The 17579-nt window shown below is 37.0% G+C and overlaps 1 protein-coding gene across 5 annotated transcripts in view; it reads right to left on the bottom strand.

Moving 5' to 3' along the window:
- STXBP5 (syntaxin binding protein 5) overlaps positions 1–17579 on the bottom strand; it is a 167304-nt gene that overhangs the window by 112905 nt on the left and 36820 nt on the right. For all 5 annotated transcript variants that reach the window (XR_011535637.1, XR_011535636.1, XM_008539939.2 and 2 more), the window contains exons 5-6: positions 2213–2347; positions 644–707 (exon numbers count right to left, since the gene is read on the bottom strand). Coding sequence is in view for 3 of the 5 variants with exons in the window: in XM_008539939.2 (XP_008538161.1) it covers positions 644–707; positions 2213–2347 (199 nt within the window). In the remaining 2 variants the exon portion in view is untranslated. The remainder of the gene's footprint in view (positions 1–643; positions 708–2212; positions 2348–17579) is intronic.

Below are 17579 nucleotides of genomic sequence, written 5' to 3' on the forward strand. Positions count from 1 at the left end.
TTATGTAGGCTAATACCATAAAATTCAATAAGCAGAAAAGTATCACTAAAGAGAACTACCTGAAAAATTGGTTTGAATTAGAAAACAGAGATTCACGGGAAAGGAAATTTTATCATTTTTAAATGTATTAATGAACCTAAATTAACAATAGCTAGGTAGTGGCTGTATGAAACATTTCAGAGTATAAAAAAATAAAGGAATAGTTTAAAAAATCTCTACATTATTAACCTGAGCTCTTTATGAAGATGAGAGACAGAGACAACTTTGATGGAAGGCATTATGAGGTAAGTGCTACAAAGACCGTACAACCAAAGTGTTAAAAAGAATCCAAAACCAAAAAAACCAGTTTTTGTCAGGATTATCAGAGATCAGGGGAAATATTCTAAAGAAGCCAAAAATAAACTAATAACCTTTGATTGTATTTATTAAATTTTAAGTGTTTTAGGGTAAAACTGTAAATGAGTCTAACTCTTTCACTTGTTCTACATGATGTATAACTAAGCCATTAAGTGCATACGATATACAACCTTCGTTAGCAATCTCAACTCTGCAAGGGAATTGTGGCTCTAGAATAGTTTGCATATTTTTTAAAAATACCAAAATTCATGCATTTAACTAATAAACTTTTAGAAAAAAATTCTACCTTTCCTTCATCCATCGGATTATCACTTATATGGACGACAGGTCCTGGGTGAGATTTAGATGAGCTAAAAGAGAAAAATAAGATTTTTTTTCTCAATTAAAAATTCAATACAACTATATATTCATTACAATAAGAATAATAAATTGAAAATAAAGATATATTTATAAATGAAAACATTTCAGTAAAGGATCAATGAGAGATGTATAGAGGAAAAATAGTGACGCTTGTGTTGATACAAGTCAACAAAATTTACAATAAAGCATACTTTCTGTACAGGAAAGAATCTTCAATTCACTATTTAGCACAGAAAATCTATTCTCATGATAGAATTCTCAGAGTTACTATCTTTAACTAAAGCAGCATCTAGAATGTTGCTATGTTATTGTACTCAATTCTAGCCTCTAACTGGGGCCTCTCATCCAAAAACAAGTTCACACCAAAAACAAGAAAAATTCTATTGTTTAAAAAAATACCAAAAGTAATGCCACCTTTACTTGCACAGAGAAAAAGAAATACAGGCAAGAATGTAGCAAAACTGATGTCTCTACAGTGGGAATAAGCACCTCCCTATGCATAAAGTCTGTGGGTGCAGATCGGTCCACTTCATGAGAGCCACCATCTGCGAAACCACAGACACCCGCACCAGGCCCACCGACTAGACGCTGTGATCAACTCAAAAAACAGACCACGGAAACCCACCCCTGTACCAAGGGACTGAGCTGACACAGGAAGGAAAACCAGGCTTAAATATATATCACAGCTGCACCAACTCATTACTTAAGAGATATGCCACAAATTTATCCTTATGTCAAATTCTGTGGAATGCAACGATACAGAACTATTTGTTTAGAAACAAAAACAGTGAAAGTGAATCTTGCCAATATCCTTAAATTTTGATTTTATGTCTAAATAGTAAAAGAAAAACTTAGAGAAAGAAAGAAGACACAAAGATAAGATTCTAAGACAGAGTGAAGAGTTAGTGTTAAAGATCCCTAGGGCCCTACAGCTCAACGCAGTCTTTGTTGTTGTTGTTAAATGAAAACAGCCATCATTATATCAAAATTAAGAAAAATTAACTGTCAAATTAATTCTGCAATGTTACATTGCAAACATTTCCATTATATTTGCTGATCATTAAAATATAAAGTAGTGGTTTAGATCAGCGTTTTCCAAACATTGGTGGCAACCCATTAGTGGGTCATGAAATCATTTTAGTGGGGTATGATGAGCATTTTAAAGAAACATAATTAGAAGATAAAAGAACAGAAAAAAATTGGAGTTTTTTTTACCTAATAAGAATAATTGTTTCATTAAACTTGTGCTACAAGTTTACATATATGTGAACATACGCATATATAATATGTGTATATATCTATATATATATATATATATAAAGCTTTTAAATTTACAAACTGCAAACAGGAAAATGCAAAAAGCTAATAAATCTGTATTTAACATCAAGAATGTCTGACACATTTAATTACACATGGATTTACTGATTAGCTATTATACAATTTTATCATACATGGTACTGATACTTTCAGATATGGAATATTTGCTCAGACTCACAGTTCAATGGCTTTATTCCACATAATGACGTAGCCTGAGAGTGTGAAGGACTCCACATTGACAATATGGATATTACCTCGCTCGGTGCCCACATAGAGCCACTTACTCTGGAAAGGCAGATGGCAAAATGTTACCCTGCAAGAGAAAATACATCCAAAAAGGAAATCAGCAAAACGTCTGGTAAATTTTATTAACTGTTTTAGAGGATTAATCATGATATATATATATATATATATATATATATATATATATAATTTAGGTAAAGCAAACATGATATACAACCATCAGATTTATCTACTCATTGTGGTTAATATTTAATTATGCTAATTCAACTTATATGTCAAACATAAGGCCATACAATAAATAGACAGCATGGCTTGACAGAAAGAAGATGAATTTTGAAGTTAGTAAGTGTTGCAAATCTGGCTATGTCCCCGACTAATTGCGTTACTTCAGGGATATCACAAATTCAACCTTTAAGCCACAAGCTAGGAGTCTAATATCCACACCACACCTGGGTACTACTGTCTTTCTCCGGAGTTATTAAACACACTAATCCATCTTAGGACCTATGCTTACTATTCCTTCCAGGCAAAATGTTCCTCCAGCTCATATTTTTCTTCTATTCAAGATTCAGTTCAAAGATCACCTGCATTCAAACTGCTGTCCCAATACTGTGCATCTCTAACAGGCCGGCCTCGTGAGAGAGCCGGGGTCTCCCTTCCTCACCAGCTCGCAGGGCAGAGATCCTCTGTCCTCAGCCCTACACACGGTTACTGAAACATGCCCGAACTCTCTCCTCCATGTCCTGATGATATGGGAGGCCCTGAATAACAAATTATAATGATTTACATGCATATCTTAAACTTTATTATCATTCCAACAATTTCAAACATTTTCTGTACTAGTTCTTTTGATTTCAAGGTAAACAATGGAAACTCTCTTATCTTAACCTTTTTGTAGCTCTTATTTTTAGAAAAACGAAAAGGCAGTATGTTATGAAACCATATAACGCTCTGTCTCAGATTACCTATTGTGTCTCTCAAAATATACTACTCAAATTTTCAATAGAAATAATACAGACTTCAAATAACACACAGTGATAATTATCACTGCTAGACAGTCAGTACCGACAGCAGGCACTAGGCAGGATGTGGTATACAGAAAATCCACTAACCCCATTAGCACAACTTCATTACCGAATTTTTCAAGATGAAAATACTTCTCAAATAAATGGACATGCAAGTAACTCACGACCTCCCTATTTCCTAGAGGGAATGTTCATTTAGACACTTATTTAAGGGCTATCATCTGTCTTTTTTGTTGAGTGTTTTCTATAACATGTCTTTTTAAAAGATTTATGTAAATTTAACAAAGCACGGGAATGTCTAAATGATGACAGAAATGTCAAAACATTTTATAGTACCTTATTGCTTCACAAGGCAGAAAGTCCACAGTACCTTTCTAAAGACTTTAGGGCCATACAGGTTTCAGAATTCAGAATTTTCTAGATTTTAGAAAGGTATGTAACACATACTGTGTATACTACCCAACATAGGGGTAGTATCTAGTAAACACACTGAACGTTTTCTGAGGTATAATTTTTGGCAGTTTTTTTTAACTGAGATATAATTGTCACATAACATTATATTAGTTTCAGGTGTACAACATAATGATTCAACATAAGTATAAACTGCAAAATAATCACAATAATTCTAGTTAACATCCATCACCACACATAGTTAGAAATCTGTTTTTTCTTGTCATAACTTTTAAATCTACTCTCTTAGCCACTTTCAAATATATAAGACAGTATTATTAACTACAGTCACTGGCAGTTTCTTAAAAAGTTAAACATACACTTGCCATATGCTCAACCCATTCCATTCCTAGGTATTTACCCAAGACAAAGGAAAGCATATGTCTATATAAGACTTGTACACAAATCTTCATAGCAGCTTTGTAACAGCCCCAAACTGGAAACAATCCAAACGTCCATCAAGAGGTAAATGGATAGAGATTATAACACAATACTATTCAGTAGTAAAAAGGAATAAACTACTGATACATGCAACAACATTGATGAATCTCAGAATCTTTATGATGAATGAAAGAAGCTAGACAACAAAAGATGTGTTGTATGATTCCATTTATATACAATTTATAGGCAACAGAAAATGGCAACCAGTCTGTTGTAACAGAACGCAGCATCAGTGGCTGCCTGAAGATTGTGGGCGTGGAGGCTAGTGACAGAAGAGGGGTGGGATGACCACAAGGAAAGATTTTGGGGTGATGGGCAGATTTGTTATCTTGATTGTGGTGACAGTTTCACGGGTGTATGCATGTGTCAAAACTTAGATGGCACACTTTAAATATGTGCAATTTATTGCATGTCAATTACACCTAAATAAAGATATTTTAAAACTCTTTGTTTTCAGAGCTCTGTGGATTAGGAATTATGAAAACAGACTGTGATTCTGATTAATACACAGGCACGACGAGCTCTGGAGGGAGGCCGCCTGGATTTAGTTTCCAACTCTGTCACTCACTAGCACGTGTGTGACCTTAGGTAAACCAGCCAATCTCGCAGAGCCTCAGTTTCTAAGCAATGAAGAACATCTGCCTCACCGTGCTCACCTGAGGATCAAATAAGACAGAGCGAGGCAGATGCTAAAATGGGGCCTGACAGTAAGTGTTCCATTAACGACAGCGATTTCTGAAACGAAGTGATATTCCGCCAGACAGAAGCCATAGATGAGTTTTAACTACATGAAGTAAGAAAAGTGGCAATAGCATGCCAGATATAGAGTGAACAATGCAATGCAAACATCACAAAAACAACTATTTCATTTGAAATGTGCCTTAAACTAAAACACGAATATAGCTAAACATTTTGAAAGTGCAAAAATAATTTCAAAATAAATAAGCCAAAATAATGACAGGTTGACCAAAAAAAAAAAACCCCCAAAGCAGAAATAGCCAACATCCTGATCTGTTCTATTTTGCAATTCTCCATTATTTTTCACTCTACAAAAGCAGTAGCTGATTTGTTTAATACAATTACATGACCCATCTCTGATTTTAACACTAACAAAGTTATTTACGTATGCTTAAAAAATTTAAACTTAACTCCTTAAGGGCAGAGATTTTGGATATATTATACAATATCTTCTGTTGCTAGCATAGCAGCTGCATACTGCTATTTTTTCTGTATTGTTTCTTAAATAATTTTAAAAATGAAGTAAGAATAAATTCACTGCTGAGGAAAAAATCTAGAACTTTTCCTAGACTCGCTTTTTCAATATTAGCTACCACCATAAGATTTTTTTTCTCAGTCAACTGTAAAACCAACTTGTAGCAATGGGAAATTTTAAGCATCTTTACGTTTTTCAGAAGTGAGAACCATTTAGCATTAAACATTTTTAGAAGGAACTTAAAATGCTCACTTAATTATCTGGCACCAAGACTTTAATATGGTCCCTAGAATGAGTTTTGTACACTTTTTAAAAAATACAAAACACAGGACTGTATCTGTACAATATATCACCAAATTTAAAAATTACTCTGCTCCATAACTACCCTCACTATTTAAGTCAATTGAGAAGGGGGAAGGTGAAAAGGTTTTTATCACAATTAGCTTGAGAACTTCTCAACTAGTAAATTTTAACGGCTCTGAACATGTGGGAACAGGAATAGTGAAAAAACTAAAATTCCATGTTGCCATCAAATGAAATCATGTCATACGGTGACTTAGGGAAAGGCCACTAAGAAAAAGTGGTTCCCCAAAACATACTACTAGAAAAGCTACTCAGCCAGCACGCCCCACGCAGAACGGCATGATTCCAGATTGTGGGCAATCTGACCAGTCAGTTACCAAGATGTGAAACTGGGAGTCGAGACAAACTGGACTTGATTTACAATACTTAACAGTGTTCTTTCAATTTGTTATAGAAACACAACCTTATTTCCTTGTTTACAAAGAATCTTAGCCTTCTTTGTTGCAAGTTTAAAGAATAAAGAATATGCAAGCTTTCGTGTAATAACTAAATTGATGAAAAATTATATCGATTGATTATGTAAAAGGCGTCATGTGTATTGGAGCACTTAAAACCGTATATACATAACACGTGTATATGTGTAAGTGCGAGTATATATGTAGAGACAGAGAAGAGAGATTTGCTGTTGTCATTTAATGACTATAAGAAAGTGATCCATGATAGAAAGCTAGTATTTTTCTAAAAGTAGTCATGAAACAAATGGCACTGAATAGCCTTGGGACAAACAGATTTCAAACTTAAGGAGTTCAGATCAATAGATGCAAAAAATACTGAAAATTACCACAGTAATTGCCTCCAAGAGATTTCATCTCCCTCCCTGTATCCTCCCCAGGTATAGTCTTCCCCCGACATGGATTCTGGGATTGATCACGTGACTTGCCTCAGCCAATGGAATATTAGCAATTGTGCCATAAGCAGAGTTGAAAAGTGCTTGTACTTCTGGGCTTGCTCTCTTATGCTTTTGGAACCCAGGTGCCAGGTGATGAAGCCCAGACTCCAGTGTTGGAGACACTGGCCCAGTCCATAGCCAGCCCCAACCACCAGACATGTGAGTAAGGAAGCTAGACCATCCAACACCGTTTCATAAGTGACTATAGTGGAAGACCACTCCTGCTGAGCCCAACCCAGGCTGCTGACACACAGAACTGTGAGCAAACAAAATGGTTTTAATTTTAGCCTCTTAAGTTTTGGGATGATGTGATATGCAACAATAGATACTTGATCTTTTACATAATATAATTCTATTCAACTAACATCTTCTCAGTTGAAAACGAAGAAAAACTATAAAAACATATGGAAAAAAAATCCTTATACTTCTACAATTATGTTAAAAAAAAAACAAAAAAAACCCAGGAAAACTTTTTAGGAATGCAAGCAGTGCATGTCTCATGAAGCTAAAACAGTACCTTGGATTAAAATCAAATTCACAAGTACTGTTTTTCATATACTTTATTACAAAGATTAATTTTATTTTAAGGTGGTATAGATCATAATAAATGACAATGACTTCAGTTTTTACTGATACCAGGAGACCAATTTAAGTTTATTTGCTGACGTATTAGTAGAGCATCAAGTTATACCAAAAATAATTTATAATAATATATTGAGTCACACTAAAACTCAGTAAACATGAATAAAGTTAAATATTATAGGAATGGCATATTAAATTGAGCCTGAAAAGGTACCTTAAAATGGATAAGTTGAGCCAAAAAAAAAAGACTGACTGAAACAAATGTCTTAGAAATACACAGATAATGAAACTGACTTTCCTCAGTGTGTCTCTAAAGAGAGCTGCATTCTAAATCCTTATATTGGACTTAAACATAGATATACTTACCATACATAGGGTGTTACGAGAACATAAGTTCTGTACTTGCTTAAGGAATTTTTGAAAAAATGTGTAACATATTAAGTGTTAGGGAATGAGACATACACCCTACTCACTATTTAGCCTCAGTAGCAGTCTGCCAAATATTATGTAGTCAACAAGCACCAAATTTGGAAGATTTTATTATTACCAATTTTCTTTAACAAAAGAACATGTACAGCCTCCTAAGTAATGTTGAAGTTAATCACCCATAAACAAGCGTATAATACACAGATGATTACAATTTAATCCACAGAAAGAAATATGAACCAATACGCTCATCTGTATGACTACATCCCCATAAAATCAGCCCAACATGACAGGAAATAGTCATCATTTTTATATTCTCAGCAAATATCACACAACATTGCACCTAATAAGTACTCAATAAATATCTGTGAAATGAACTATACAAAGTGTGAGGATTTATTATGTTAATTAACAAAACAATCAGATATTCCTGACTCACTCCCTCTCCATCCTCATGGCCTAGACCTAATTTAAACCATTATCACTGATTGATTTGACAGTTCCAAGCTGCCCCAAGAGTTATCTGTCCGAAGCCAAGAGAGATCACCTATTATCTTACTTGAAAGACTCTAACGGCTTAGCTTCCACCATAACGCTTCTTCAGCAATGTTTAGTGACACTTTGTGGTACACATGTCTAGGAAAAGGGGGTAGCGATATGAAGTGTGCAGGATTTGGTCAAAGCATCCTCTTTCACATCCTCCTATACGCCTTCCCGTGCTGCAGACGCCAGAAAGCTAAAACTTACATTTCCCAGACTCTCCTACCATTAGAGTTCTGGATGAGATTAAGTTTCTACTAATTGACTATGCTTGAGATTTGTTGGCAGAAGTGGCGCAGAGACCACCTTTCTGTTGCTGTTTCTGCTGACGAGGACCTTCTTGGAGACCTGAGTGTAAGATGCACTTAGTGCAGCAGTGGGAACCCGACACAGCATTCAAAATCTCCCTGAGATCCATGTGTCGAGAGGCAGTTTGATGGCAGTAACAGTACATTCTAAAACGCTTGTTCTGGCAGCCTTTCAGACATTTTGTAAACAGCTACGTCCCTGAATTAAACCCCTTTATGCTGAAAATATCTACAGTTTCTGTTCCTGCAATGAACCCCGACCTATACAGCAATAACATGCAGCTAATCTGCAACTTACCTACTATATGATAGTCTATAGTGACAAAAAAATACCTACTTGTAATGTGTCTTGCTCAGAAAATGTTATTCATTTCATGATTTAAAGTTGGAAAAAGGTTGAGAATATAACTTTCTTATAATTGTATAAAAGGCCTTTCATGAAGTAGATCTTTTCCACCTTTCCAAAATCATCCTCTCTGGACAACACCCCTAGCAATGGCTAACCAGATACTCTGCCTACACATGTGAGACTGCTTCACGACTGTGCGTCTGCACATAACGGAAAGTCCCTTCGCCCACTGTCAGTGTAGGAAATTCCTACTAATCCTACACATCTGTTCATACAGCCTGTTTTATAACGCTTTACCTAAAATTCCCAAAACATGATGATGCATCTTGTTTCTGGTTAATCTTTAAAATTTTCATTACATTCATATTGCATCAAGTTTTCCATTGCATCGTGATTTGCCACATTTTCTCAGACAATTATAACTCCCATGTCTCTTTGGAATTTATTACAGTATTTGCATGGACCAGAATCTCAATGTTTATCAAATGAATTAATGCATAAGAAAGTTTTCAAAAAGCTGATATTATTTTGATTCTTTTGTTAAATTAACTGTACTTTACATTGTCCTGTTATTAGATGAAAATTTACTCGCATTAATGAACATGGAAATGTGTTAAAAATAAGAGCAGAATCAGCTGAAAGTAATTTATAAATCTGTTCAAAGGATTTCCTTTCTATTAGTAGTTCCATTTGTCTTTTCTGATAAACTGTCACAGCTACTTTAGAAAATCGTCATCATATCTATAACCCAGCAGTACAATGTAATAAATGTTTTGAAAAATAAGCTTCAGAGATCTTTGAAGGTCATTTTACATTTGTATTGATTTACTAGATTCTTTATTAATTACATCTCAATTTTCATAAAGCATTTAAGAACTTTTAGAAATATGTCCAAATAAATCATACTAACCTCTCTTGTGAAATGAGACCTTACTATAACTCTGTTGACGACTATCAAAAAAGCTGAATATAAGTAAAACAGTGAATATCAAATAGGAAAATAGCATATCAACTACAGAACGAATGAATAATAACATCTGAAAAAACTGCTCCCTGTTCTACGGGGGATTTCTTATAGTGCTGTTTTTAATGATCTTACATGATCTAAATGATGATGGAGAATGAAGACGGCAGAGGTCTTTATACAACAAATGCTGGGATGAACAAAAGCAAACTGGTACTCACCAGCAATTGTTAGGTACACTTTTTTTCCATTGATATTAGATTGTCTTTTATTATACAGAGAAGGTGTACTCTAAATACGTCCCAGTCTATGGTTTATGTCTTTTTTTTATTATTAAAGAGGTCTCTCTCTCCCCCACCCCCTCTCTATATATATATATATATATATATATATATATATACAGGAATCTCACTCAACTCATTATATGAAGGAAGTGCACCCTGATACCAAAATTGACAGTAACAGAGAAAAAAAAAACTATATTCCAATCTCACTTAAAAACAGAAGTAAAAATCCTCAAGAATATACTAACATTTAACAGTATAATAAAAAATTGTCAGCTGTATTAAAAATTCACAGGCCTACAAGAATGCTTAGTATTAGGAAATCTATTAATGTCACAGATCAAATCAATAGAAAAGAGGGAGGTGAAAAAAATCACACAATAATCTTCAAAAGATGTTAAAAAGGCCTTCAATTAAAATTTAACTCCCACCAGTGACAACCAACTTTTAGGGGGAAAAAACTCTCTTAAACCAACACCCTACATTCTGCTTAAGAGTAAAACCCTAGAAGCAATATTATTAAAAATATTACTAAGAAAAAGATACTTGCTATCAACAATATCATCAAGCACTGTTCTGGAAACTCTTCCTAATACAGCAAGTCAGGAAAAGGAAAAACAAAACCATCTTCAGCCTGAAAATCACTGCCAGATACTTACAGACAAGAGGTCTGCAGTACCTCCCAGGCGTGCTGGTTTAGTAGAAAGAAATCCACTGCCCAAAGCTTTTTATTCCCCCATCTCACTCTTTTTACAAAAAAAACGAAAAATTTTAAAAGCTTTGCTATGGGCCAAGAAGCAAACAGCACTCCAAGGATAATCACATAACCACTAGTTCTGGATAGATCAGTGGGAGGAATAAGGATTATACACAGAATTAGCCCTGAGCAAATACTCTCTTTTTATTGTTTGAGACTCTCCCTCTTAGAACCTATCTCCCAGGTAACAAGAGTCTGCGGAGGGCCACGCCTCCTAGAGAAAAGAGATTCCCCTGTTTCAGCAAAGGCAATGAGGTACCAAAATGTCAACAAACTTTTTTTCAAGCATTTACTAGATGTCAGGCGTTGAGAGTGGTGCTAGGAAGAAAACGATAAAGAAAACAGACGCGGTTTACACTTTACCGGAGAAGACAAGCAACCAGGGCAAGTACACTAAGCATGGGATGTGCTCTTTCAGGGAGAGAGCATCACACTGTGGGGTAACACAAACAGGCACAACACCCAGACTTGGGAACTTTACAGAAAAACCTGTAAAAGAAATGACGAGACTTTAAAGATGAACAGGGTTAGCCATGAAAACAGAATCCTAAGTGTGTTCTGAGCAGGGAGATCAGCACATATAAACGGGCAGGAGACAAGACAGTTCACTAAAACACTGACAGGTCAGGGCAGCTGGATTATAACACACAAAGAGAGGGAGAAGGATAGCGAAATGAAATTACCGTGCTAAGAAGCAGAGTCACAGATCTTGCGAGACCTTTCACAGAGCGCTATATATTTAAGAGTTTCAACTTCATTCTGAAGACTGAGAAGTACGGTGGACACTGGTTGTTCATCTACCCACCATCCATTCCTCAGTCCGTTTCTTCCTAACATGATTCAGTTGTTCATTAGTGTCCATACCTTCCTCAACTTACCCATATACTATGGATACACTTGAACCAAACCGAGCTCCAGAGATGAGCCAAACCACGCAGGTAATTCCACTCACTTGTGCCATTTTAAGTTAGGTAATAAAAGACTAAAAGCAATCAGATAAACTCCCTACACGAAGGTCAACCGATTTGGGATCTCAATTACATCTGCAAAATCCCTTCACAGCAGCGCCTTGATTAGAATTGACTGAATAATTAGGAGAAGGTGTGTGTACACCAGGGGGCGGAAATCTTGGGGACCTTCTTAGAATTCTGCCTTTAATTGCCAGCCCTTCAGCCTCCCAAGATTCACATTGCACCCAAATGCAAAACACATTCACTCATCCCAACATCCCCAAAGTCTCAACCAATTACAGCATCAATTCAAGTCCAAAATCTCATCGGCTCAAAAATCCCAGATCTCATCTAAATTCGTTGCAGATGAGGGTCCTGAGTATAACCATTAAGTACAGCTCCTGGGCACAATTCCCCTCCATCTGTGACCTATGAAACTCAAGAGACGAATTATCTGCCTCCCGCACTCCCAGCATTCAGTGATGGGACAGGCATAACATCACATTTACAGAAATTCCCAAAGTGGAGAAAGTGGATGGTAAATAGGAGTCACTGGTCCATAACGGTTTTAAAATCCAGTTGGGCAAATGTTGGGTTTGGTACCCTAACCCTAGGTTTCAAGGCCCAGGAATAACTGCCTGTGTGGCTCTCAGCTCTGCCTCTTCACCATTCTTCCTTTTTCATAAAAGGACATCTGTTTGCAGCTGAGTACTTTTATCATCCTACTTTTGGCTGCAGCCTCCTTCCATTTTATACCGCCTCTTTCAGTCCAAGCTGGTAATGCTTCTGCTATACAATTTTCGCAAGAAATTTGTGGGTCTTAAATAAATTTCACTGGGTTTTACTCCATTAGACAAAAGTCACACCCACACATCTTTTTGGGATAATCCTTTCTCTGTCTTGGCTCCTGCTGAGAGGCCAGAGGGGTGACACTCTCCAGCTTCACAGAGGCTCTCTGGTGTGGCTGAGAAGATCTGTGGGGCACACCCTTAATCTCTTAAAAGAGGCCTTGTGTGACTGAGCACTCCGACCTTTTGGTCTTCAGATTTTTAGGAAAAAGGTGTACAGCCACACCCTTCTGTTTTTCTCTGTGCCACACTTTCAGAAGCAGTCTCTTTTGCCAGCTGGATCACGGTAAGAATTTCCCAAATCATTAAGTCCTGGTTCCTTTAATAATTCTTCCCTCAATTTACTTCTCTCCTCTTGCATTTAAAGCTTCAAGAGAAAGTCACCTTCAACCCTTTCCTTGGAAATCTCCTCAGCTAACTATGAAAGGTAACCACTTACACAGTGTGGAGGAGACACTTCTGTTAAGCTTCCTGCCACTACATAACAAGGAACTGCTTCCTCCAGTTTCCAAAAGCACGTTCCTCTGTCCCTTCTGAGCTCTCCGTGGCAGCAGTCTCCAAGACCAGAGTCCCACAAACAGCGTGTTCAAAGCAATGCAGGCTGTTCTACCATGCTCCTCAAGATTCTTATAACTGTTGTGCCACTCACATAAACACTAATCTTTCTATATGTATTCAAGATTTTGTTCTCATTATCTATAAACTAAATCAGGGTACAGGGTGTTGCTCCGGTCTCTGATGCATATCCAGTAAAACAAAAGATTATCAGGAACTAAGATGAGAAGTCTGTCCCACCCGGGGACCAGCCTACTGTGACTGGCCTGTAGGCTTGGTTCTGTAAGATGGGCTTTAAGGACACTAGGCTGCCATCTTCCACCTTCGCTGGCAAAACCAATACACCCTTTATTTCACTGACTTGCCTCCTGGCTTTTTGGCCAAGTCTTGCAGAAAGCAGAACAAGCCCATTGCTCAGTAACATGGCCTCTACCCACTGCCCAATTCCAAAGCAATTTCCACATTTTTAGGTATTTGTCACAGCAGGTCCCACTTCTACGTACCAAAATCTGCATTAGTTTTTTATTGCTGTGTAGCAAATTAACACAAAATTAATGGCTTAAGACAATACCCACTTATTCTCTCAGTTTCTGCAGGTCAGAAGTGCAGGCAGTGCATGACTGGGTTCTCTGCTCAAGGTGTCACAAGGCTGAAGTTCAGGTACCAGCCAGGCGTCCCTTTCTGGAGGCTCTGGGGAGGAATCAGCTCTCAAGCTCATTCAGGCGCTGCTAGTCGAACTCAGCTTCTTGTGGTTGTAGGACTGACTCTCCCTTGCAGTGAATCCCTCTAACGCTTTGAACCTTTGTCAGGAATAGTCCATTCCCTTTTAAAGGCTCACTTGATTAAGTCAGGCTTATTGAGTTTAACCTCCCTATCTTAAAGTCAACTAACTGGGACCTCAATTACAGCTACAAAGCGCCTTCATCTAAATGAGTGTTTGCTGGAATAATGAGGAGAGGGTGTGTATACCAGGGAGCAGAAATCAAGGAACCCATTTTAGAATTCTGCCTACCACACATATATGTCTAGGAGTGGAAGCGTTGGGTCATGGAGTATGTGAAGACAACCAAAATATTTTCCAAAGTGATTGTAACACTTAAAACTCCCACCAGGAGGTTATAAGAGGTTCCAAATGTGTCACGTCAGTGTCAACATTTTAGCCACTCTGATGAAAGTGTAGTGGTATCTGGTTACGGTTTTACTTTGTATTTTCTTGATGACTGCCTTTGTCTTCTTTTAAAAGCAGTATGTTAAAAAAAAAAAAGTTGAAAAAGATTGGATTAATTATGCTATCACGTGTGTTTAACACAAACTTTTCAAATGGCATTCATCCGTATTGTATTATGGTTATTATATGTCTGGGTCTCTGCTTTAATATAAGCTATTCATGCATTTTATTCATCTTTCTTACCCCAATAGGTAGCACAATCCCTGGCACGCGGAAGGCACCCAATTCCGCATTTCAGTTTAGTGAACTTACCTTCTAAAATGCAATTTTTTCATTTCCAAATTTGAAGCACGACTCCCCCTCTATATTCCTCCTAAGCCAGCCAATAACGGTACAGGAGTCAGTCCTTTCAGCAGCCGAAGACACTATCTGTCTGAGCCAGTACTGCACTGGTACAGTTAGAGGAATTACATATGTCCTAACTCTGTCTACCATTAATCCTTAGCTTTCTTGCCCTAAACATTAAAATACAGTGTTTTCATTCATTATTTTTCTCTAGTATTTTTCACAAGACTTAGCTCATTAGCAGAGCTAAATGACTCTTATATCACCTTTGATTACGTACCCCCTCCTTCTATATAATCTTTTTACACCTGAGTACATTGTAAAGTCCTTGTGCAACTAGACTAGTCTCTTTGAATGTCTGTCCCAATGTCCTTGTCAGAATTTCTTAGTTATTACGGATAATTTTATTCTAGGAAGTTACCCAACACTTACTGACCATCTTTCCTTTTACAGTCTCAAGGTCATCAAATCATAACTGTCTTTCCTCTGAACACGGAGAACTTATTTTTCTCTTTTCTTATTAAAGTTTGTCTCAGTGCATGGTTCTCCATACTCAGAATACCCAAGGTGATTCTTCATACCCATATCAGCAAGCAATTCTCTTTGTGGATTAGAATTAGGTCCAGGGCAGATTCCTCTCTCTGCCTTGCTAACATTTTCACTCCTGTGTTCAAGTCCTGAATTTCATTCCACCAAACTGCTCTCATTTCTAATGCTTGTACAGTTTTCATAAAGCTGCTTTCAAAGAAAAATATTTTGTCGATATGATGCAATTACCACAAAAACTGTAATTCTAGGTCTCTAATTTGTTCCAATATTATGATTAACTTTTTTCTTGTTAAATATGTGCAGTGAATTAATTCAAAATCTTTGGAAGACCTGTAGAGATATTTTGAGGCTTGGTATCTAGCCAAAGACTCTTTTGCAGCTATGCCCTGTTCATACTGAGAAATTATAAACCTCATAAATATGCAAAGCACAACATTTAGGTAATATTATAATAAGAGTATAATGAGATAAATTAGTTTTTGTTTCTATATTAATTTATGCTACTAAGAAAATCTGACGCTAGGGCAGCAGTCAGTCTCTAAAGTAACCAATGGGCACCAACTTCCCAGTGCGGTGCTGGTTCTGAACGGATCACTCCATTTGTCAAGTAGGTTTCTTTCTTAAGAGGACTTTGGACAGTGATAATTGTTAAGTTACAATTTTATTAGTGCATTCCATATAATATCGTATTTTCCTAATCATTACTTTAGAATGCAGGCATGCTTATTTTATTCTTTAAATAGACACATCTATCATGCAATGAAAAAGCTGTAAATCAGTGTGTTAGAATAAAGGAAAAGCATATCTTTAAAAGAAATATATTAATTTCAACATAAAGACTCAGCTATTCAGGTGTCTAACATATTTATGGGGAAAAAAATCTATTCTCTGAACTTTCACTTAGGGGAAATTTTTCTTGACCCCTGAGAATACATAACATTTATGTGGAAGCATTTTATAAACATACAGTTATACAATTAAGGGATATAATTATTAGAAAATATTAAGTCCTAAATAGGAAAGCCCACAAATATAACTTAGTCTTCAGTCTTAAATGCTTTGTATTTAATGCTGTTATTTAAAAACTATTATGCAAAAATTTAACATGGTTGAGAACACTGGTCACACTAACTCAAGGTGATAAAAAAGGACTAGCAGATAGTTGTAGTTGCTTATAGACCCGTGACTTCCTCCCAAGTAAACTTCTTTTAAAGGAAAAGACAAAGTAGAAGCTAAATGAGACATACTCTGATAAGGCACCTACCTTATCAGAATTTCACTTTCAAATTCTCAGCTCCTATCAAAGCCAAAGCCCTGCTTTACAAGGATAAACCCAAGGGCGTAAGAACAAGGCTCACCAACATCAAGCAAGAAGAACAAAGGAGATACACATTAGACTCTGGGGCTGCCAGAACAAGTTACCACAAACTGGGCAGCTTAAAACAACAGAAAGGTACTCTCTCGCAGTTCGAGAGGCCACCAGACATCAAGGCGTCAGCAGGGCCGTTTCTCTCTCAAGGCTCCAGGGGAGAGCGTGTTCCATGCCTCCCTCCCAGCTTCTGGGATCGCCAGCTCTCCTCAGCATTCCCTGACTTGCAGATGCGTCACTCCAGTCTCTCCCTCCACCATCACATGGTGTTATCCTGTGTGTCTGGGCCTCTTCTCCTCTTCTTATAAGGACCGTGGTCATATTGGATTAAGGCCCACCTTAGCCTCATATTGACTTGCTCACATCTGCAAAGATCCTACTTCCAAATAAGGTTACCTTCACAGGTACCGGGTGTTAGCACTTCAAAGTATCTTTTTGGGGAATACAATGCAATCCATAACAGGGGATGGGGCATTAAAAGCCACACCACCTCTGAGGTTCTCCACTATGACACACTGCTACTACCAACTCCCTTCATGTAGCAGGGGATTCAGACGCTGTAGCTACTACCACTGGCAAATTCATTCTTACGGTAAAACTGTATGACAGACGAATCCCTAACTGAAGAGGGACCTGGCAACCGGCACAGTGAACTGCATGCCAGCCAAGGAAGATATTTAAAACCTTGTTTCTTCAACTTTCAAATTATGTTTACTTTTTCTTCTGTTTGGTGATTTTTAAAAAAATTTCTATCTTGTATCCTGGTTGGTTTTAACCTACTTCTCTGTTAGGGACTGAACTGTGTCGTCGTCCCCCCACCTCAAATTCATACGTTGAAGTCCTAACCCCAATGCCTCAGAATGTAACTCTTTTTGGAGATGGGATCTTTAAAGAAGTAATTTAGATAAAGTAAGGTCACACGGGTGG

Source organism: Equus przewalskii, chromosome 32 (genome assembly GCF_037783145.1).
Source record: "Equus przewalskii isolate Varuska chromosome 32, EquPr2, whole genome shotgun sequence".
Lineage (NCBI taxonomy): Eukaryota > Metazoa > Chordata > Mammalia > Perissodactyla > Equidae > Equus > Equus przewalskii.